Source organism: Prionailurus bengalensis, chromosome E2, assembly GCF_016509475.1.
Source record: "Prionailurus bengalensis isolate Pbe53 chromosome E2, Fcat_Pben_1.1_paternal_pri, whole genome shotgun sequence".
NCBI lineage: Eukaryota > Metazoa > Chordata > Mammalia > Carnivora > Felidae > Prionailurus > Prionailurus bengalensis.
In genome coordinates this window covers 19,762,729-19,785,393 of record NC_057352.1, presented here as the reverse complement: position 1 = coordinate 19,785,393, position 22,665 = coordinate 19,762,729, and the positions used below count along the sequence as shown (strand labels likewise).

The 22,665-nt window shown below is 57.1% G+C and overlaps 1 protein-coding gene across 2 annotated transcripts in view; it reads left to right on the top strand.

The window, feature by feature from the left end:
- The window catches only part of CHST8 (carbohydrate sulfotransferase 8), a 129,004-nt gene extending 106,694 nt beyond the window's left edge, over positions 1–22,310 (top strand). For both annotated transcript variants that reach the window (XM_043599074.1, XM_043599075.1), the window contains exons 3-4: positions 20,149–20,186; positions 20,741–22,310. In XM_043599074.1, coding sequence (XP_043455009.1) covers positions 20,149–20,186; positions 20,741–21,850 — 1,148 coding nt within the window. In that variant the 3' untranslated portion in view covers positions 21,851–22,310. The remainder of the gene's footprint in view (positions 1–20,148; positions 20,187–20,740) is intronic.
- Positions 22,311–22,665: the final 355 nt, after the last annotated feature.

The window sequence follows — 22,665 nt, the reverse complement described above, 5'->3', positions numbered from 1 at the left end:
TGCCAGGGGCTGCCTGTGCTCCACCTACAGTCAGGTCTGGGGTCCTCATTGGTGGCTGGTTGCCAGGCGATTCTAGTCTAACCTTAAATCTTAGCATCTGCGTTTTCAGACCACTGGCACGGAGTGCCACATTCCTGGGGAGGAAGACTCGGGGGAGGTGCAGGGAGTGTATAGGAGGGGGTTTCCGATGGAATTGACACCTGTGGGGGGAGAGAAGGAAGCAATCGGGCAGGCGAGGAAGCCGGACTGTGACGTAGCCAGCCAGTCCCACAGGGAGCTCTGGAGGTGGGTGGGCCAGAAGAGTTGTCCTGAATTGATGCAAGAGGTCTGAGCCTTTTTACTCCACATCAACCCATTGTTGGTTACAGGCAGCCCCCAGGATAAAGATGCAGCCTCAGTTGAGGTGACTGACCTCTGGAGGGCAACGTGGCTGTGCACCCCATCATCCCCCCCAGTTCCATGACTGCAACCTTCACCTCCAGCTCCCACCCCCCATCACCTGGCCGCTCTGTCCCACCTTTGGCAAGGATTGCCCAAGGCTTCGGTTGCGGAGGGGGTGGGGGGGGGTATTTTTTCCACATTGCTTTGCTTACTCAAGGATCATTGAAAGTTAACTGCAGCTGATGTTATTGAATTGGGTTCTTTTTTCAGTTCTATAAAAGCTTTTTCCTTCCAGGTATTGCCGTTTGGTTTCTGAGATACAAGCACGACGTCTGCAAAACTGAAATAGCTTTTTTTTTTTTTTCACACGGCACTTTAGAGTTCTGAAATCCGCTCACACAATTTTTTAGCAATTTAATTGAGGTATAATTTATATACAGGGAAACACCTTCATTGTGAGCTTTGACAAATGTATACCATCACCCCACTCAAGATATACAACATTTCCCTCACCCCAGAACCTTCCCTCGTGCTCCTGCTCACTCACCCCTTTCTGTCCCCGTCCCCCGCGGCACCGATGCGCCACCTGTCTTATTCTCTCTCGCTAGGGATCAGTTTCGCTTGTTGTAGAACTTTGTGGATGAGACCCTACAGTGTGGACAGTGTGGCTTCTTTTGTTCCGCATGTTTGTGAGCATCGCCCACATTGCCACATGTGTATATTGGTAGTCTGTTTCTTCTTTATGGACAGGAGCATTCCATTGTACAGAAACGCCATACTTTTTATCCATTCCCCTGCTGGTGGGCATGTTCTTAGAGTTCACTGTCACAGCACACCTGGACACAGGCATCGCTGTCCTTATTGAAGTGGTGCTGGGACCGGCACACAGGTATGTGGCCAGGCGTGGCCAGGACCCCAAGAGCCAGGAGGCCAACGGCTACCCTGCACTCCAGCATCACTTTACGAAGGAACCCTAGACAGCAGCGATCTGACCAAAGCCCTGGTGCATGTCGTAATTTCTTCCAAGCCATGTATTTTTCCAGAAGATGCTCTAGGCATTTTCTTTGGATGCTACTTGAGCTAGCATCCTGCTACGCAGTATTAATTCTCCTTTTTAATTCGGGGTAATTTGTAATTGAGGGGCAGACCTACAGAGCCATCGTTTTTGGCACATGCACATCAAAGGGACAATATATCATGACATCAGACATTTTGAGAAAATTGCTTTTCCTCCCTGAATGCCGAGTCATAAATAATTTCAGGTTGGGAATACCTCTGGTAAAAGCAGAGGTGATTGACTCCAGGGAGTGGCCTGTAAATACTGAGCCCCAGAATAAAAAATGAGTGGACTGATTTGTGGGGTCACTTCAAGTTTGGACCTTGGTATCACTCATAATAGATGCTGTGGGTGCCCTGCCCGGATCTGCTTTCCTGGTGGGTGTGCCTGTCCCCCGCTGCTGTGCAGGCTGCTAATGGCTCACAGCTGTGCCCTTAATCAGGGACTTGACCTCCGCCGACAGGAGCTGCTTCTGGAAGGCGATGCCTTCCTCCTGGAGGTGGTCTACAACCAGCCACGTGGTGGTTAATGTGCTTTGGAGGCAAGGGACAAGCAAATGATAGCATTCGCTCATTTCTGTGGTGTAAATACTCCCACTGTAGCCAGTTCTAAGCTATGTTGCAAAAATAAATGATAGGGGCACCTGGGCGGCTCAGTTGGCTAAGCATCTGACTTCGGCTCAGGTCATGATCTCAATGGTTCGTGAGTTCAAGCCCCACATTGGGCTCACTGCTGTCAGCTCAGAGCCCACTTCGGATCATCTCCCTCTCTCCACCCCTCCCCCATTCGTTTTCTCTCTCTCTCTCTCTCTCTCTCTCTCTCTCTCTCTCTCTCGTTCTCGCTCTCTCAAAAATAAACATTTAAAAAATGTAATAAATAAGTAAATGATAAGTTGCTTAGGGGTACAAGCACATGCAAATAATACTGTTTAATAAGTCAAGAGAATGATTAACACAGAATTCAGTGAGTACCCCCGTTTGGAGAGGGATGGGATGTCTGAGAGGGGCACAGAGGGGTCCTCCGTGGTATGATAAAGCTCTGTTTCTTAAACCGGGTGACTAAGACCTGGGTGTTTCTGTTCTTATTCTTTTTACTTTATATGTATATTTCTTTATGTGTATCTTTTGTACACTATGTATTTTTTTTTTGCATGAATGAAATGTTTCGTGAAAAAACAATTCTAAGGAAACCCTTTAAGCCTTGAACTTGATTTCCCCTACACATCTACGGGGTATGGCTCTTTGGTGGAGACGCAGAAGCCAGTGAAGGCTGGGCTGGGCTGGCCGCACTTCCAAGTTCACGCTCCTGACCAGCTCTGGGCTGGGGGAGGGGTGTGGCCGTGGATGGAGCCCGCCATTTTTCCTCAGGGTGGGCAGCAGGGAGAAGTGAATGAGGGGCCGTGGATTGTCTGGTGTCCCCTCCCACCCTGGCAAAGGGGAGAGCTGCCCTCTGGCCTGAGCCCAGGCCTCCCCTCCCACCCCCCCCCCGACCCCCACATCCATGCAATTCTTCTTTTGGACCTGGTGGGGCTGTTAAACCCAGGCCATCGATACATTTGGACCTTGAAAAATCCACAGTCTCAATTGCCCCAGGCACTCTGCTCCCCACCTGCTGTGGGTGAGGAGAAGCTCTCTCCAGTCTTCATTGCCATCAGTCTGTCTTCCACATGCACGTTGGGTGTGGCCCCACAGCCAGCGGGAAGCGGATCCACAACTTGGGGCAGAACGGCTTGTGGCTCTGTCCCTAACAGCAGCCCCGGTGCCCCTTCAGCAGAACGTTCCTTCCTCAAGGTTCCACTTCTGCTGGCAGCCTGGGCTGGGGCCCCAGCTGAGGAGGGGGAGATAGAGCGTCTGGCCCACATCGGGACACCCAGGAGCTCTGACTGTGTGAACACACCGGGGGGTTCCTGTGTGTTCCTTCACCAAGCCCGTGCGTGGGCCAGGTGGTTCACATCGTCCTATCCTCTGGGAGACACATTTGTCTTTGGGAACAAAGCCACTGATTTCCCATTACAGAGATGGTGAGACTGAGGCCGCAGACAGAAAACTTGCTGCTGGCCACCAGCTCTATGAGGATGCTCGGTGCTCAGGCCACCTTCATTAACTGAGGGCTGGTGCAGGGAGGGAGGAGGGGCCGCAGTCAGAAGGCAGCCAGGACCGAAAGCAGAGAACAAAGAGGGTCTAAAGAAAGAAGTCAGGCTGGGAAGCTCATGTCCCACAGGTACGCACAGACACCTAAGGGCATCAGAGAAGTTCCGGAAGCTGTTTCTGTTAAGGCCTGGGCTGAAACTGGAGGGAGAGCCACAAGGAGAATCCCACCCTGAGGGGAGCACTCGAGAGGCCCCTGTGGGGAGGAGGGGTGCTGAGCACTGAGGCGAGGAGGCGAAGGCAGCCCGTGTCCCGGGCTCAGCAGGGCCCCACCTTGCCGCCACCAGCCCAGCACCATGAGAAAGCAGCAGGTGGCGAGCACAGACCCTGGGGCCAAAGACAACTGGGTTCAAATCCGGGCTCAGCCATCTACCAGCTGTGCACCCTTGGGTGGCTTAACATGTGTGCATCTCAGTTTCTTCATGTGTCCCATTGGGTCAAAATCACACTGACCTCATGAGCTTCTGTAAGAGCCCAGGGCTACCAGGATCTTTTTGGCTACTGGGGCTTGGAATCAAAGCCCTCCACGCTGACCAGGATGGCTGGGTGGGTGTGAGAGCAGAGAGCGGTGGGGCTGGTCACTCGGGCAGGTGCTGCAGCCTCTCCTCCGTGGACAAGCAGGCTGGTGTCCTGCCACATCTCACCTCTGAGGCACCATGGGTGTGGCGAGTGGGTGCACCTCCCGGAGGCCCCGGGCTGCGGAGACAGGAGACCAGCCTTCTAGGCCAGGCTTACACTCCTGGGAAGGGAGGCAGGAGCCTTTGTGGAGGGCACTGTGCCTGGGCTCACACAGTGCCAGGGTCACAAAAAGGCCGGGGTCATTGCACAGGTCAGGCAAGGCACCGTGGCAGGCACTCTGGATCTCTGAGTGGTTATTGCCCTCTATGTGTTCACGAGCTGCATCGCATGAGTCCCGTAGGGCCTGAGCGCCTCCGTGAAGCCTGGAGCCGGTGCTCGTGGTGACCCCAGGTCCCAGGTTCCCTGACGTGACTGAGGGACCACATTGCTCAGAGACACGCCAGTGGGGTGAGTCCTGGAAGGACCCAGCCCCTGAGTCAGGGGGCTCGGCATCAGGCCTGCCCAAGAAATGGGGACCCTCCCCGAGAAGGAGAGGCAAACAGGTCTGGAACCTGAGAGAGAAATGGGACCCAAGCAGGGTGTGCTGAGGGGGATGGTGACAGCATGGGTCACTGAGGAGACCCTCTCGGAGTCAGTGATTGGGATCATAGGGGTCACAGTGAGGGTTGGGAGGATGCAAAACTAGATGCCTTCGTCGGGGGCTCTGGCCCCAGCGAAGTCACCAAGGGGGACAGACCGCTGCCTCCTTGGAGTCTGTTGCTCGTTGCCCTCTGGGATTACCTGGGCCTGAGGGCCTGTCCCTGAGGAGAGGCCAGAGTTACCAGCCGCCTGTGTCTTAGACCACTCCTCCCTCTGGGCCCCCACCCCCAGGCAGTCCACAGAGGCTACCCAGAGGGAGAGAGAGCCGCACCCCCTCCCTCACCCCCCGCACCAGCAGCCAGGCTCCGGGAGGCCCACCTTCTCAGTCTCCCTGTCAGGGGTCCAGAGCTATTCATCCCCTTAATTGGTTGCTCAGAGGAGACCAAAGGAAAAAAAATAGGCGAAGCAAAATAAAACCTCCTTTGTAGTTTTCCACAAGTCTGGACACCAAAGCCTCATGGTTCTCCCATGAGACGCTGGACACCAGGCACCCACCCCCCAGGGAGAGGAGAGGCAGTAGTGGGCGGTGGGCCGAAGCCCCTCGCCCTGAGCCTCCCTTCCAGAATAGCACCCGTCCCTCAGCAGGCAAGTGCACCCCCACCAACCCCTGCAACCCTTCTAGCCGTGCCAGGGAGGGCCCGAGGATTTCATTATGAGCTCAGATTATTATCAAGTACAAGGGGGAGCGAAGGGGACGTTATAAGCTCTCCTTTTAATAATGAATCCCATTTCCTCTTGCATTTGGTTTTCTTGCAACAGATGCTGTTGCAGAAAATGGAACAAAATGGAAAAGATAAAAAGGCGAGTCATTAACTCGGCCCGAAAGCCTTCCCACCAGATGTCAGGGACAGTGGGGCAGGGTGCCCAAGGCCCGCCCACCGCACCCTCGCCTGGCACGGCCGCCCGGCGGCTGCTTCGGGGACCCATATGTTCGGATGATTCTCGGCTCGGCTTGGTGTTGGGGAAGCATGGCGCCGCCCCCCTGCTGTTCAATAACTGATGACCATTTTTCTCCAATTATACTGAAATTGAAGGATCCTCAGACTTAGACACCCAAGTAAAATAATTAGTGCTTAAAATGTTAATTGTGCTCAGATGTGCCTTTGCCTGTGGAGGCTGTCTGCAAGTGAGTGTGCCGGGAAGCAAGCCCTGCGGAGAGGACGCTGCCTTTGCACCTCCGCCTCCCCCCCACCCGCCACCGCCCGCCAGGCTGGCCTCCTGAGGAACCCCTGGAGGAACCCCCGGTGCCCGTTCGGACCTGTGATGGCTGTGTTGAGACCTCTGTGACCTCCTCCCTGGCCAGCCCACTGTCCCCCGAGCTACCTGATGGTTAGAACGAGGGCGCAGAGTCAAGTATGGCCCCGACCCCAGCTCTGCCACCCACCCAGCCAACCAGCGGTGTGGACAAGGGTGGGACACCCGACCTCCCTGAGACTCATTGCCCTCATGCAGAACAGGGATAGTAAAACCAAGCCTGCTGAAATGCCTAAGAGCACAGAGCATTCCTTTAGCTGCCCTTCTGTCCTCAAGCACCACCAGGCCCCAAATGAACAAATACAAAAGCAACACTTCCCCTCCACCAGGGCCAGGTGGGTTGGGGGTCAGGGCAGAGTTGTCCCGTTGTGGATAGTCCGGGGGCCACTTCTGTGCAGCCTGCTGGTCCCCGGGGAAGGTCCTGCAGATCGCGCCCCACGCGGAAGGGCTGTGGGAGCCTCCCACACCCGCCACCGTCCCCCCAACCTGCTCACCCACTGGGGAGAAACACCTCCCTGCCCCTCGGAGAGGAATTCACTTTCCCTGCTTGTGACTTTGCCCATGCGTGCACCCCAGGTCCATTCTCTGCGGAGACGACATGCCTAAGAGGCTTAGGCTCCTTTATGCTGTGCCTCCCAAGGAAGTACGCTTAGATATTCCGTGTTCCCTGATCCACCACATAATAAGATTCCTTTATCTCTCGTTGTCATGGGAAGTGTATATGAGCTGATTAATATTAATGTGTTGGCCGATTAATATTAATATCGGAACCCATTCATACTTCACAAGGCAGTGATGTTGATGAGCACCGAGAAGCCCGGGCAGCTGTCGGGTTTGGCAGTTCCCAGGGGAGGTGGCAGAATCAGTGGTGACCCCATCCGCCGTGCCTCGTTATGGCCACCGTCATTAGCAGTGTCTGTCAGAGCTGGCGTGGAAGTGTGTGTGGACTCTGATCGTGGCAATTAAAACCCTTGCCATCCGAGACAGCATATTTTATCATTTAAATAGCATTTTACATTCTCCTAACATATTTTCCCAGTAACATTGTTAAATTAGGTGATAAAAGGTTATTTCTTGCTTCTGAAGTTGAAATAACGTTACCATTATTCCTTATCTGCCTGGAATTAGAAAGGTTTCGGTATTATACGTTCCAAGGGTTTCATTATCGAAATTTGCCAGACTTCAGAAAACAAACAGCATTTTATTTTTGCCCTTGTTTTAATCAAAGATGGACAGAGCTTTGTCTTCTGCCGTCGGAGATGGCTTCTGGTGTTTGGTGGAAAGGGAAGGGTCATTTTTCGCAACAGCGAGACACGTACCCTCAGGGCCCAAGGGGGTCACTGGGGACCCTGGCTTACCTTCGATTTGGAGCTGTCCCTCTTGCCTCCAGGGAAGGCACAACCAGAGGCTGTGCCTTTAGCCAGCGGGGCTGGACTGGAGCCTGTGTGTGGCCCTGTGGCTTCCCCATCCCTGTCTCCTCTCCAGCTACCCACCTGTCCAGCCCTAGCGCTTGCCTGGCCTCTGTCTCAAATCCTTTCCTCTGGATCTCGAACCATCTACCCACCACCCACCATCCACCCACCCACACGCCCAGCTGCCACCAGTGTGCCACCCACGTGCCGTCTTCCCATCACCTGTGCTCCATCACATCTGACGTGGAAGACACCCCTTGTACAACACACGAGACTCCCCCCACCCCCACTTGCCAGTCAAATGTGCCGTGAGCAGGGGCTGGGGCCACACACCTGGTAGCGGATCACTTTCTCCCAGTGCCCAGCATTCCTGAGTCACCCTGTAACACGACGTCTTATAGGCAGTGTCTCTGATGTGGCATTTTAGGCCGTGGGCTCTTCTGAGGACGACACATCTCTGCCTTGAAGAGACGTGCTGTGTTCCCCTGGGATGAATAGACCCTCCCTGACACTTGATCCCAGTTCTACCTCCTCCCATCCTCTTTCCCGGGGCTTAGATGCCAGGGACAGGATTAATTTCACCGAGGAGGAGGCTCCTGCTCTCACAGACTTCTGGCCAGAACAGAGCAGTAGCTGGTTGGCGGGCATGGTCCTGCTGCACTGTGCCCCGCCCCCCCGTGCCTTCCCCAGCCCCTGCCCTGCCTCACAAGGTCAGCCTGTCCCAGATGTTGGGGGCATGGGTGACGGCGTCTCTGACAGAATACTTCAGCCAAGGACGGGAGCTGCCAGTTTCTTCCTGAACCTTGAGGCTGACGTCAGTGTTCCTCTGAGCTCTTCTTGGCAGGGTGAGGTCTCAGTGGGAAGCGATCACTCTCTACTGATTGAGTGAGAGATGCCAGCCCAGGGGCGCCTGTCTGCAACCGGATTGGTCCTCACTCTCCTGAGGAGCTCAGCCCTACAGAGCGGCTCTAGCCTGACCCATCCTGCTCTCTCCCCGCCCAAGACGGGGCTGCAGACTAGAAGATGGCCCCGGTGTATTCCAGAAGCTGTCCTGAGCGCAGAGGAAAGGTGTCATCCTTGGGAGGATCCGTTGCCCTGACCTCAGCTAGCTCATGCTCTTCGCTAGGGATGCAGCCGGGCAGACAGCGGTTGAAAGCTGGAAATGACATTCTCAGGAGGTCCGCCACCCATGACTGCCCCCAGCACCCAGGGTAGTGCCCTTCCTGTACACGTCCCGCTCTTCCAAAATCCCCGCCGTCTCCAATCGCAAATTCTCACAAAGCCTCGGGTATTCAAAGCCTGCTGCACCCCGTTCACGCTGCCCACTGCCCCCACACCCCATGTGTCCTGTGCTCTCCCTGTGCTTCTGCACAGTACCCCCTCGCTCTGTAACCACCTCCCGAACAAACAGAAAACATGCTCGTTGCCGTTTGTAAGCAGCCCCGGCGTGATTTATTGCCATCATCACAATATTTTGTTTGGAGCTGTAAACCTCCAGACATAAATCAAGTCATTAGAAGGAATGACGTTTAATCCTGCAGAAGACGCCTCGGTGGGCTGCACAACTCTCGCCCAGCTCGCGAATCATTAATTCTAGAGTGGACGGCCCATACACACACCTCCACCAGCAGCGCCTCATACGCACCACACACAGGCGTGGAAAGCCGAAGGCACAAGCCGGGCTCCTTTTGTTTCTTGGAATAGCATATTCACAACTGCAAAGAGGTGCCCAAAACACACGCCGGGTCGTCTGGAAGACGGGAGAGTCTTAATTCCGCAGGAAAAACACGCAGCCGGGTGGGGCCGTCTCTGTGCCTGCGATGGCTCACGTCGTCCTGAGAGCTGCCGCCGGTCGGACTTCAAAGGAAGCCGGAAAACAGCTCAGGACCGTCGCCAGCTCCTTCTTTCATAGAGACCCCCACCACCTTCGAGCAGCCATTACACGGGACCAGGCTCCATCTGCAAGGCCGGCGGCTCTCATTTCCTGAAGACACCTGCTGAGCTTGAAGGGAAGGTTCAGAGACCTCAGACAGTGCCTTCCAGAAGCCCGGCAGCCCCTCCCCACCCTGGCAAAGGGCATTGGGCTCCCAGCAGATGGGGCCTCTCATAGTTAAGGAGGCGTCCCCCAAAACGCTGGAGACGGGAGGGGACCCGGAGTCTCGGCCGAGAGGTTGCCTTAAAGACTTCGGCAAGTTCTCAGTGCACATCACAGTTGTGAAAATTCTGGATGACATTTGCAGGGTTTGGTTCTACTTAATATTCCTGTGCTCAGAGCTAACGAGGGTGTTGTTATGCGGCGTTATGTTGGCTGTGCTCTCAAGGATGCTGGAAGGCGCAGGGCTGGGCTGCATGGTTTGTGTCTGGACAGTTTTTACCCACGCGCTGCACTGTTGCCAGCTGAGAGCTTCTGTCTGCGAGCCTTACTCAATCTCGTGTCTCTGCATCGATATGGCCTACCTCGGGGTCGGGTCTTCTCCCCTATCGGCCCTCTGTCCCCCTGGACCTCGCTGTGACAGTGGGGGGGGGGGGGGATGGACATTTTCCTACCCTCCCCCTCACACACCGGCTCACCGAGCCCTGCAGCCCTCCCTCCTCTTCCCATCTCCCCACACTGCCTGAGCTCAGGCACCCCATTTCTCACCTGTGTTAGGATGTAAGAATCCTAACCAGTTTTGCCCTTCCTTTAGGCCTTACTCTTCTCTGGGCCGTTCCCCAGTTGCCTCTAGAAAGACCTTTGAATATGCAGCTGGCAGGGCCCTCCGTCTTATCTCAGCCATGCTGTCAGTGCCCCAGAACTGGTCACCTTCCCTGAGCCGGGGGCTGTGAGTCTTTGTGTGAGTGTGTGATGTGGGTGTGGAGCCCAGCCCACCACACAGTGGTGAGAGGATAGGATGGCCTGGGGTTGCTGCGGTCAGGCCACAGCCAGCCCAGTGTGGCCCTCGGCTGGCCGGACCCCAGGGCACCGGGCTGGGCAGAAGCAAGGGCTGGCCCGCCAGAAGGGAAAGGAGGTGGGTCTTGGCTGGATGTCCAGCGACGGTGGTGTCCCCTGCAGTCAGCATCCACCAAGGCCAAGATTACTGCTATACTCCAGGCCTTGCCCCTCAGAGAAGCTGGCCAGAGGCTCCCTGAGCTGCTGGGGGCCCAGTTCCTTGGTTGGATGTGACTTGACATTCAAGGCCGCGCCTCGGGAGTCACATCTCCTCTCAGATATGGACTGCAGCTCTCCAGGCGCATGGCAGGGATCAGCTGGACTGACTGCCAGCTCCTACCCGCAAGTGCTCCAAGCAACTCCAGGCTTACCCTGGTGACCTGTGCGTCGCCAGAGGCTCTGTTCTGCTCAGGGGCACACGGGACGATCCCTGAAATGCAGCTGCCGTTCCACGGCCTCTGTGGTACCGGAGAGCCTAAAGCTGCAGCTGCGGAGTCAGGCTGGGAGGGAGGGCTTGCTGCCCAGGCTCGGGGCCCCTCTGGGTGCAATCGGTGGGCAGTAGGGGTGACCACGTGTGCACGGCCTCAGGGGCGCCTCCCTCCCTGAGCCCCCTAGGCAGCCCCTTTGTGGGCCCGCCTCCAGGAGCCTGACTCCCCCACCCCCACCCCACCCCTGGGGGGCCTGGAGTGCGTCCCTCAGGACAGAGCGGCTCTTGCAGCAGGCCCAGGGTGGCTGGGGAGTGGGGAGCTCCAAGGAAGCATCGGCTAGAACGGATTTACTTTTGCGGCTCTCAGGGTATCGCAGGCAGCGGCTGTGACGGGTCTGACAGCCACAGGCCAGCTCAGTAATTGACGCCGCAGCCGGAACGACACATCCTGAAGCCAGCCAGAGCTGGACCGATCATTATCTTGTGACGGGGCCACCACAGGAATGAGGCTGCCCCGCCGGCGGCCTCTGATGGCCCAACTGGGTTCCAGTGAAGAAGCGCCCGTCACGGGGCTGGGCCAGTTGGTGTCGCGGGCACTTCCCCTGCAAACAGGCAGCCTCAGGCTCCAGCATGACTCACTCATTTTTATTTCTTGGAAACCTCTGGTGGGAATTCACCGATACTTACACCAAATTAGGCCCCTGACAGCCAAGCAGGAGGAGTGCCATTTGACCTGGCCACAGTCGCCCAGAACCTGAGTCTGTGGCTCCCTGTGGGCTCTGGACAAAAGGCAGACTCTGATTGGCTGCCGCAGCCCGGCTTGCCCCTCCTCTCACGCACCCTCGCCAGGCCCCGGACAACCCCAGGCCGGGACCTGCTTCTGCACACATACGTCCGCCCAGCTCATCCCCTTCTCCCGCATCCTCCGTCTGCCCTCTGGACGTCTGCACTTGGGAGACCCCGTAGACCTCTCAAACTCAATGTGGATCTGCACCCCCTCCCCAGGAAATGGCATCAGGGTCCCACTGCTCAAGCCAGAAACCAGAATCTCCCCTATTCTGCTCCCAGTCAGTCCCCAGGTGGTACTGACCCAGAGCTGGCTTGCACCAGCAGCCCACAAGGGCCCAACCCCCTGTTCACATCACTAGCTTGAAATCGGCCATGGAGAAGTGTTTACACCACAGGAATCCGCAAGCACTACAGAGTTGCTCCTCCCCACCACGCAGGGAGCCAGGGTTAAGCATTCACCGTGCACCTCCCTGCTCATTCCTCCCGAAATACTCGCCACGTCTTCCTCTGCCTTCTGCCATGAGCGCCGGCATTCAGGCCTCACACGTGTCCTCGCTGGACGGTGGCAACAACCGTGGACCACCCTTTCTGCTTCTGTCTTCCGCTCTTCATCTCAGAATGGTCCTTAAGTTCCAAATAGCTGCCAACTTAAAACCTTTGTAGACTCCCCTTGGGCCTCAGGAGATAAGACGAGGGGTCTTTGCCAGGACGATAGGGCCCCCAGGTTGCTGCCCCCCGCCAGCCACATTTCTCGACACCCTTCGGTCTCTCTGTCCCTTCATCCCGTAAGCCCTGGTCTCATGGTGCAAGGCGATCTCCTACAGGAAGGCCCTCGTTACCCCCAGGCGCCGATGACTTGTCACTACCTTAGGGAGACCTCACCTGATACCCCTCCCCTGTCACATGCCACCTGCTGACGCGCCCCTGCAACCATCACACGTGAACTGCTCCGTGCCTCATTTCTTGGCTAGACCGTAAACTCCACAAGGGCAGGGGCCATGACTGTCCCATTCATGGCCAGGACACGGTCACCGGTGTGTAAGACTCTGCCTGGCACGCACAGGTGCTCAGTCCATGTGTAGAGAATGGACAAACAGTGCTGGCCAGCATGCTCTGTTCTGTCGCCTGCAGGGGAGGCAGAGACGGGCCGCCAGGGGGCACTGGGGCTTAGCCGGCCAGTGTCAGGAACTTCATTCTCCCTCCCCTGCAGCAGCATTCACAGGCTCCTGCTAATCCTTCCAGGCTCATGTGTTGAAAGAACACACGAAGGCAAGAAAGGCGTGACCTGTTCTAAGCCATGCGCCACGTACTCTCTGAAGCTGTGCACGGACGTGAACACACACGCTCCCCACCCAGAGCACGCTGCGTCACACGGCAGGATGCATGCACGGAAAAGCAGTGTGATGCACCCCCTCAGTGTGCATGCTGTCCCTCGTTGGTTCCATGTGACATGCACACGTGGAGGTACAGTGCAGTGCGTGGCCCCTGTGTGTGGGGGGGTGCCTCCCCCACATGGTAGGAATTGCCCCCAGGCTCTGACAGAGGAGAGCTTTGGAGCAGGAGCTGGGGACCCCTTCCTTGTGGATAGGCAGGCATACTGGAGTGGGGGGAGATGCTCAGGGACATCCCTTCAAGTGATGGGCAGATGGGTGAGTGTGGAAAAGCAGAACAGCTGTTGGGTTTGCAGACCGGCTAACTGGCTGGCTGGTTGACTGACAGGCAGCTCCAGTGCCCCGCTCTGACAGCCGAAAGGGAATTCGCCGCCCAGGCTGAGCTGACAGAGAACCACCCAGTTGAATCGTGGATCCTAATCACGGAGGCGAGGGAATGGAATCGCTAAACAAAACAAGTAGTGGTCGGAGCCGTCAGGTGCCCATCAGCCCGAGACGGGAAGATTCCTGCTTCCCTCCTCTGCAGACAGGTCCCAGAGTCCCCGCGCTGGTGCGGGAGGTGGGCTCAGAGGAACTCAGCTGCTGTGAAGGTGACCCGGCGATAGGAGCCCCAGGCTCTGGCGGCCTCCCTCCCATGGGCTCTCTGTGCCAGGCACCGTGCATGTTTCATTTGCGCATTTATGGACCTGCAAGATGGGTGTTTTTATCCCATCTCACAGATGAGGAAACTAAGGTTCGGTGAGGTCGAGGGATCTGTCCAAGGTCACGCAGCTGTGCTCTTGCTCTCTTTTCTTTTAAAATACATGACCCCTTGTTGAAAGCTATGACTCCGAGTGGAGTCTCCAGGAGAAGGGAGGGGAAGCCCCTCCTCTGGTCTGGGCCAAGGGTCAGGGGTTACTGTGTCGCCTCACCATGAGGTTGGTGGTCTTCGAACAACTGGAAGAAGCCCACCCACAGAGGCTGAGGCAAGAGGAGAGGGTCCTGCGGCACCACCCACCCCCCTGCCGGGGTGGGAGGCGGGGCGCTCCTGGCCTGGCTCCTCGCTCTCCCTGAGGTCCACACTCTGACCGCAGAGCAGCCGGGAACCCTGTCTCCCTGCCCTGGGCCTGGGGCAGCAGAGGCGGGCACGGCTGTGCATGGAGCCCGAGCAGAGAATTTAATGAGTCGGATTTTCCTGTGATCACAAGTGAGAATTTAAGACCCTTCTGTGAGGCTTCTTCCGTCTGAATTCTGTGCCTTGAGTCCAGGCTGCCCTCTAATTGCTGAGTGTGTTTAAACTTCAGTTTTGCATCTCATCTGCATAAATTAACAACCTGCCCAGAGGAAGGGAGCGGCTCACAATGAGGCATCAGAGGCCGATGAGGGGTTTGCCCCTCAAAAGGGCAGAGCCTGAGTTGGTGGGAGAAGAGCCAGAGGAGGTGTGGCCACATTGGGGCCACAGGCCTGGCCTGGTGCCCCACATATGGCAAGGGGAGGCCGCCAACTGGGTGCGTTGTAGATCTAACCACCCCTCCTGGGTGGCGTGGACAGGCTGCTAGACCGAGCTGGAGAAGCTCCTCCAGGGGCAGCTCTCAGTCCAAGGAGCACCAGCCTTTCCACGAGCATTTATTGAGCTCCTGCTGTGTGCTAGGCATTTTGCCAGACTGTCCGACACAGAAAAGACATGGTCCTTGCCCAAGAACATGGAGAACTAACACAGTCTACTGATCAGCTGGGGACATGTTTTCTCACCTCCTCCAGACTCTTCCTGCCCTGCCTCTAGAGTGCTCTTAAAGCCCCCTGAGGTCACATTACCCCCTGCTAGGGGTTGAACTGTGTCGCCTCCCCCAAATTATGTTGACGTCCCAAACCCTGGGACCAGTGAATATGACCTTATAGAGCCCTTGCAGATGTGATCAAGTTAAGATGAGGTCATTAGGGTGGGTTCTAATTCAAAATGACTGGTGTCCTTTGAAGAAGAAGAAAAGTGACAGGCACACACAACGGAAGATGGGGGCAGAGGCTGGTTTTCAGTGGCCACAAGCCAGGGAGCGTCTGGGGCTGCCAAGAGCTAGAAGAGGCTGTGGAGGGAACACGGCCCTGCTGACACTTTCATTTCAGACATATAGCCTCCAGAACTGTGAGAGAATTGTGTTTGTTATTTTAAGCCACCCAGTTTGGTGGTGCTTTGTTACCGCAAGCCCTAAGAAATTATTACACCCCTTGTGACAGTTAATTTTGTGTCAACTTGACCAGGGTGCCGTGCCCCGATGTTTGGTCAAACACCAGTCTAGATGTTACTGTGAAGCTATGTTTTTAGAGGTAGTGGATATTTAAGTCGGTAGACTTAGAGTAAAGCAGGTTACCCATAATGTGGGTGGGCCTCGTCTAATCAGTTGAAGGCCTTAAGAGAAAAGACTGAGGGCCTCCTAGGAGGAGAGAATTCTGCCTCCTGGGGACCCTCAGACTCGTCCTACGACATTGACTCTGCCCTGCCTCTCCAGCCTGCAGATTTTGGTCTTGCCAGCCCCCACAATTGCATGAGCCAATTCCTTAAAATAAACCCCCCGCATATATATGGCCTGGTCACGGAGGACGAATTGAGCCCCTCATTCAGAGCCCTTCTGTACTTCCTGCGGAGCGGGGCCTGGCAGTTCCCTCAGGGCTTTCTCCCCTGATCCCAATGAGCAGGCGCACCCTCCTGGCTCAGTTTCTCCTGCCAGCATCCCTGCCTCACTCCTTGTGGCTCATCACCACTGCGTGAGGACCCGAATGCTGCCGGGCCCTGCCGGCTGCCCCACGGCACAGAGACCTTTCTCACAGCACATGTGTTCAGTGCGGGAGCTTCTGTGAACAGCAGAGCAGGGCAACGCTGTTCATCCAACAGACACGCCTGCCAGGAGTCTGGGGTGGGACCGAAGCTTGGACTCTGTATCTCATACATGGGGGGAAGCAAGATGCAGTGGGGGGCTCGTTTCCAGTGTCTTCCCTGGCTCAGGCCAGCCTGAAAGCCCTGGGAGTTTCCTGGCCTGTTGGGCAGCAGAAGTGGACAGAACGGATGATGGTGGCCACGCAGGCACAGCCACCAGATGATCCAGGGTACACAGTTCGATGTAGCTCTGAGGATCCAAGGACCACAGGTCTGAGACTGAACAGAGCAGGGACTGTGGACTCACACCCATGCCCCAGGGCCCTGCCGGCCCCTTCCGTTCTCCCATCTGTTTCCCTTTGCAGGTCTGACTCCTCTGGGGCAGCCCTGTCTGCCCCCAGGCCGCAGCGTTCAGGGTAGCAGGACCCTCTCCCCACTTATCAGGACCTGGGACTGAGATTTGAGCAGCCAGAATAGCAGTCGCTGTCCTCAGACGTGGTCAACCAAGGGTTCATGTGGCACTTCCAGCCCTTTCCAGGGACTCGGATCCTGTTTTAACTCACATCAGTGTCGCCGGTCTACACAGCCTGACCCTCTGTGGGTCCTGGGCATCAGAGATTAGGGCTTTAGAATTGAACCCAGCAGGTCTCTCTCCTGTGACTCGGAGAGAAGGAGGCAGCAGCCCATGTGACCATGAAGCCCCCTCCGCAGCTCTGCCCCAGACCCAGGCTTCACAGCCTAATTATAAGAAACTGGGCACATACACCATCATCAGCCTCTGCCTCCCCTTGGCAGGTAACCAGCAAGCTTTCAGCCAAACACTCAGACGAAAACCCTCAGCCAATGAAGAGTTCACAGTGTGGAGCCCACTTGGCAGTCTCAATAACTCACGCCTTGTTTATTCTCACCAATGCTCACTCTTACCGTACAGCCTGTGTTTCAACCGCTCTGCAAATGTCATCTGTCCAGAAAGAGAAAGTGGTTGTTTTTTTCTCACCGTGCAGGGGATGAAGCTCCCTTACAGATTGTTAACATTATGTTGAAAGGAGAAGACAGGTAACTCAGACGCTGAACGTGGAGCATGTACATGACCGGCCTTGGGATTCCTCTGCCGCAGGGTGGGGGCGAGGGAGACCGCGGAGGTATGCGGCAACATTGGTGACATCAAATGGAAAAGGAGGCTAGGGGTTGTGGCTTGTGTTGCTCAGCAAGCCCACTGTTTTTATTTGATTGCATGTCCATTCGAGGGCTTGGGAGGGGCTGGTGGTGGTTATATTGAAGCCAAGCGCCGCCGCCCCCCCCACCCCCACCCCGGCATAAGTCCCCCCACGGCACTGAGTCTGGTGGCTCCTGGTGGCAATACCTTCTTCGTGGGTGCAGCAGACGTAGGACCCTTAGCTGCCCTTCCCTGGTCACTCCACAGAGCTGTCCAGTGTCCTGAATGCAGCCCACTGTGGGGTATGCAGACCCCAGCCTCAAGGCACCCAAGGCCTTCACTTGCTCAGAGCTAGGGGTGATCTTTTTTTTGGCTTTTATCCAAGCAGTGGCTTCTTCCACAGGAAAAGTAGGGCCAGTGGGCCCCTGGCAGGGGGAAGAGCCTGTTACATTTCCTTCATTAACTTCCTGTCTTTCTTCCAAAATGGCATATGGGAGAGGGTCAGTCTTTGCCAAGTGAGCTGCGGTAAGTTGAAAGGTTGAGAACATACAGCTTGTGGCAAACTCGGGCTCCACGTAAGATCTATTGCTGTGTTTTCCACAAGACAGTTATTCTTTTCAAAGGGGACAGTTGCAGCCGAGTTGACTTTATTGGGTAAAAGTGGCCAAGAGGTCAGGGACTCCCCCAGACCAGGGCTCTGTCCAGCAGGAATGTTCTCTCCAGCCTTCAAGTGGGCCAACCTCGAAAACCCCCTTGAGGCTCAGCACCCTTCTGTCCAGTCTGCACAGATAAAATGGGACAGGTCCCACAGCCCACCGCCCTCCAGGCTGTGAGGACAGGGCCAGCGGGAGATCACAGCTGTGAGGGCTGACATCTCCAGAAGCACATCCTTGTCCAGCTCCACCGGCTGGCAGGGTGCCTTTTGAGAGCGGCTTTTGCGTCCCACTCTTGGCCAAATCTGGCATGACTCATTTGCTCTAGAAAAGGAATATAAATAAGTGCCACCATACCTTGACGAGTTGACAGGATTGACAAGCAGAGTAAATTCCCGTATCTGAGACTCTGAGGAGGAGAGGTGATTTAGCAGAGCCAGCTGCCGTCACCAGCAGAAAATAATTAAGGAAACCCAGCAGAGTGGAGGAAAACTGAACGTGCAGTGAGTCCCTTTTGGTGAAGAGACCTGTGATCACTGGCTGCAGGAGGAAACCCGCTTGTGTCAGAGAGAAAGGAGCTGGAGAAGCTCAGGCTGGAATGAGGCAGAGAAGGGTAGGGGTGGGGGGAGGGGGGCTGGCAGGCTCTGGGATGAGAAGGGGACCCTGGTGAGGACCCCTTTTCAATGTGAAAAGACTCCTGTCTCAGGGTCAAGTACCCACTGCGTGCATCCCATGCCCCAAGGGGTGCAGCCAGTTCTATGTGGAGCTCCCCCTCAGCCTCCGTGGAAGAGTCTGGAAGCCCTGTTTCAGGGCTCCCCCACCTGTACACACATATTGCCCATAAGCTTGGGGATGCCCCGGGAAGGTACGGACACCCTGTCCTCTGCCCGGGGAAGGGCACACCCCTGTTCCCAGCCCAAAGGGATCAAAGAAAAGAATTGCAACAAAAGAAACATGCAGCATGCCCACGTTCCACCCTTGTGCCACGTTTGGAACTTGAAGAAGTTCCCAGTAGGCCCCGGGAATGTCGGCTTTCCAGCCCAGGGGTGACCTCGCGTCCCCACCTCCTCGGTAGCTGGTGAATGAAGGAGACGTGTAGGCACATCCTCAGACTGACCAGTATGAGGTCAGGGTCATAGCAGTGGCTGAACCTGTAAGACTGGACCTCATGGAGAAATCGGCAGAGTCCCTGGGTCAGGGACAGAGGACCTGGATGTCCTCTCAGCAGCTGGGCTCCAGCCACTGGACCTATACCATGTATACAGAGACGGCAGGACCCCCATGGGGCCCCATGCTGGGCGCCCAGGACATCTCGCACACACAGCCCAGCAGCAGCCGGAACTCGGTCAGGTGTGCCCCATCGTGCCAACTGGAAGTTCAAGTCTTCGCTTGTTTAAAGGGTGGCTGGTTCTGATTGTGACTGTGGCCTTTGGCAAAGCCTCAGAGTAGAAACTGCCGCTTCCGTGGCACCAGAGCTGGAAGTACGCTCTGGGATGATGCCTTTGTGGCCAGGCAGGGATGGGGGAAGGAGGCCGAGACTCCGAAATAAGTTCCCCCAAAGGAAATCCTCTTGTTTCCCTTGGACCTCCTTCAAAACAAACCAGAGTGTGAAGCAGAATCATCTTCTCTGACCAAAGGTTCACTTCCCCAGAGCCTGTTATCCCGGTGACTTTGGCCTCAGCGAAGCTCAAGGGAAGGGGGGGACATTGCGGGGTGTGGTCAGCAATGCACTGATCTATCTGTCTTCATCTTCCTCCAGTGCCAAGTGCTTGCCGGACAATCACTCCACGCCTGGGCTCTGCTCAGCCCTTTGGGGGAGACCAGCGTGAGCAGGAGGTGGCCAGCTCACGCCAGAGCCCCAGGGCCAGCCGAGTTGGCCAAAATCTCGAAGTAGATGCCTAGGTTAGAGGACTCCCCAGAGCCAGTGGGGGGGGGGGCACATCCAAGGGAAGGCATGTGTTCCACTCCCAGGCCTGTGTGTGCAAAGGTGTGGGTGTATGTGGGATTCCGAGTACAGAAACTCTACATGGACTAGATCGAGGGCTGGCCAATGCATAGAGAGGATGGGCAGAGCTTTCTGAAGGGTCCTCTCCCCATGGCTTAATGATAGCGTGAGGTTGTGTGGGGGTGTGGGGCAGTGCTGTGAGATTCCTGGCTGTTCCACTGAGCAGATGTGTGGACACACCTGGGCAGGGCACCTTTCGAGACCTTCCAGGTCACATTGGGAGGTAAGATACTGAGAAGTCATCAGCTTGGGAGCCTGTGGGACCACATCTTGCTGCACCCTCATTTTCCATGTGGGTAGAGGAGTTGAGGGACCCTCACACTGAGCCATGCCTGCTCCTCTCTGCCCCCCTGAACTGCCTTTTCGCAGATCCCACGCCCAGTGCCCTGCAGCCCGCGTGTCCAGCATCAAGAGCCCGTGAGCAGGTCCTTGGGAGCCACATGGTACTTCTGCTGCTAATATTGTCCTCTCTGCTTTTCAGGAATAAAGTTCAGCATCAGGCCACAGCAGCCCTACAACGTGAGTTCTGAGAGTCAGATAAATCTCAGCACCGGCAGCCTGGGGAAAGTTGGGGAGGGCAGGGGAGAACACTGGGAGCTCATGTTGAATTCATTCTTGGAAAGAAAAATGCATCCGGTCCTTCCCAGGGGCCTTGGGAACAAAGCCCACGGCTTTGGCCCCATGAATTTCCCTTTCCTGTCGGATGGCAGCTTTGGACTTGTGCTAATAGAGGCAGTAAATTTGCGCCAGCCTCCTCAGGCCGCGGGCTCCCGCCGGCTCGCCTCGCCAGGTGCAGGTTCCTGGGAGGCCTGCGCCATCTCGTGGCTGAAAAGATACCTGCACCTCTGCCTCAAGACCATGGCCAGCTAGGGATGGGGGTCTTTGGGGACTGGACCTAGGCTCAGACCAGAGGGGTCAAATCCCACAGGGTCAGCTAGTCTCTTCCTTCACCCGGAATAAACTCAGGCCACAGAGCGGGCAGGGACCCCGGCCACTGTGAGCGTCTGACCTGTGAGACCCTCGGCGCCCAGCTGCCGTGTCCACCCTGATAACCATTTCTCTTCTTGACTCAGGATCTCCCACCAGGCAGTTCCCGGGATGGTGACTTGAAGGCCCCTACGGAGAAGGTCACCCGAGACTTGTCCAGCCGGGCCCCAAGGGGCCTCAACCTGCTGGTACCCGACCGGCCTCGAGCCCCCCGAAACATGGGGGCCCGTCTGCGACCCCGGCAGCGCCGCCGGCGGCTGCTCATCAAGAAGACGCCCGCTGCTGCAGCAGCCGTCCCGGCCAACGGCTCGGCCGGTGCCTTTGTGCGGCCGGCGCCCTGGGCCGCGGCCGGCCACTGGGTCACCCTGCAGCGGAGCCAGCAGGAGCGCAAGCGGGTGATGCGCGAGGCGTGCGCCAAGTACCGGGGGAGCAGCAGCCGCAGGGCGGTCACGCCCCGGCACGTGTCCCGCCTCTTCGTGGAGGACCGCCACCGGGTGCTGTACTGCGAGGTGCCCAAGGCGGGCTGCTCCAACTGGAAGCGGGTGCTCATGGTGATGGCCGGGCTGGCCTCGTCCACCGCGGACATCCAGCACAACACCGTGCACTACGGCGGCGCCCTCCGGCGGCTGGACACCTTCGACCGCCAGGGCATCCTGCACCGCCTCAGCACCTACACCAAGATGCTCTTTGTCCGCGAGCCCTTCGAGAGGCTGGTCTCCGCCTTCCGCGACAAGTTCGAGCACCCCAATAGCTACTACCACCCTGTCTTCGGCAAGGCCATCCTGGCCCGGTACCGGGCCAACGCCTCTCGCGAGGCGCTGCGGACGGGCTCCGGCGTGCGCTTCCCCGAGTTCGTCCAGTACCTGCTGGACGTGCACCGGCCCGTGGGCATGGACATCCACTGGGACCACGTCAGCCGGCTCTGCAGCCCCTGCCTCATCGACTATGACTTCGTGGGCAAGTTTGAGAGCATGGAGGAGGATGCCAACTTCTTCCTGAGCCTCATCCGGGCGCCGCGGAACCTGACCTTCCCCCAGTTCAAAGACCGGCACTCGCAGGAGGCCCGGACCACGGCCCAGATCACCCACCAGTACTTCACCCAGCTCTCGGCCCTGCAGAGACAGCGCACCTACGACTTCTACTACATGGACTACCTGATGTTCAACTACTCCAAGCCCTTTGCAGACCTGTACTGATGGGCGGGGCCCGCGGCCACTCACCTGTCCCCGCGGGCATCCCACTCTCCGTGGTCCCTCACCCGAGAGCTGACACGTACCCGGAGCAACAGGGCTCTGCGGATGTGAGGAGCCGTGGCTGCTCCGTGCCGCTGGCCCGAGGTGGAGGACAGAGGCCCGGGCCTCGGGTGGGGACTCTGGCCCTTGTTCCATACCCACTTTCTCACTCCTCGGCTGAGGAAGATGCCGGGGGCTGAGCAGGACCCCAGGAGTCCTAGCTGCATAGGCCTAGCTCGGCCAAGAGTCAGGATGACCAGGGAATTCTGAGGCCCTGAGGACGAGGGCCCCAGCGGTAAGGGATTTCCTGTAGTCCCTTAGCCATTGCCTTGTACCAAACCACGTGGTTTGCAGCTTTTCTATGACCCAGGGGGGAGGTTCCCTCAGAATGAGGTTCCAAATAAAGCACATGGTTTCCAGAGTAGCGGTGTCTACACTTTGTGTTGGCATGGGAACACACGGACCCTTCCCCAAGCTGTGGGGGCTCTGTCTCCCCCCCCCCCCCCCCAGGACAGCCTGAGCCGGGCACCCGCAAGCCCCGCCCAGGGGAGCCCAGGGTGGGAGTGGCCTGTGCGAGAGCGGAGCTCCCGTTCACCTCCCACTCAGGCTCCTGAGGCCAAGACAGGGTTCTCTGTTGTCAGTACCAGCACATTCATCCTGAAAGGAGAAAATAGACCTATCCCTGTGGAGGCCCACTGGGGTCCCTTCTCGTCACTTTGTGGGGGCCCCCTGAGGACGGCCAGAGCTCTCTGGGCAAACCACTGGGGTCAGCGGGGTGC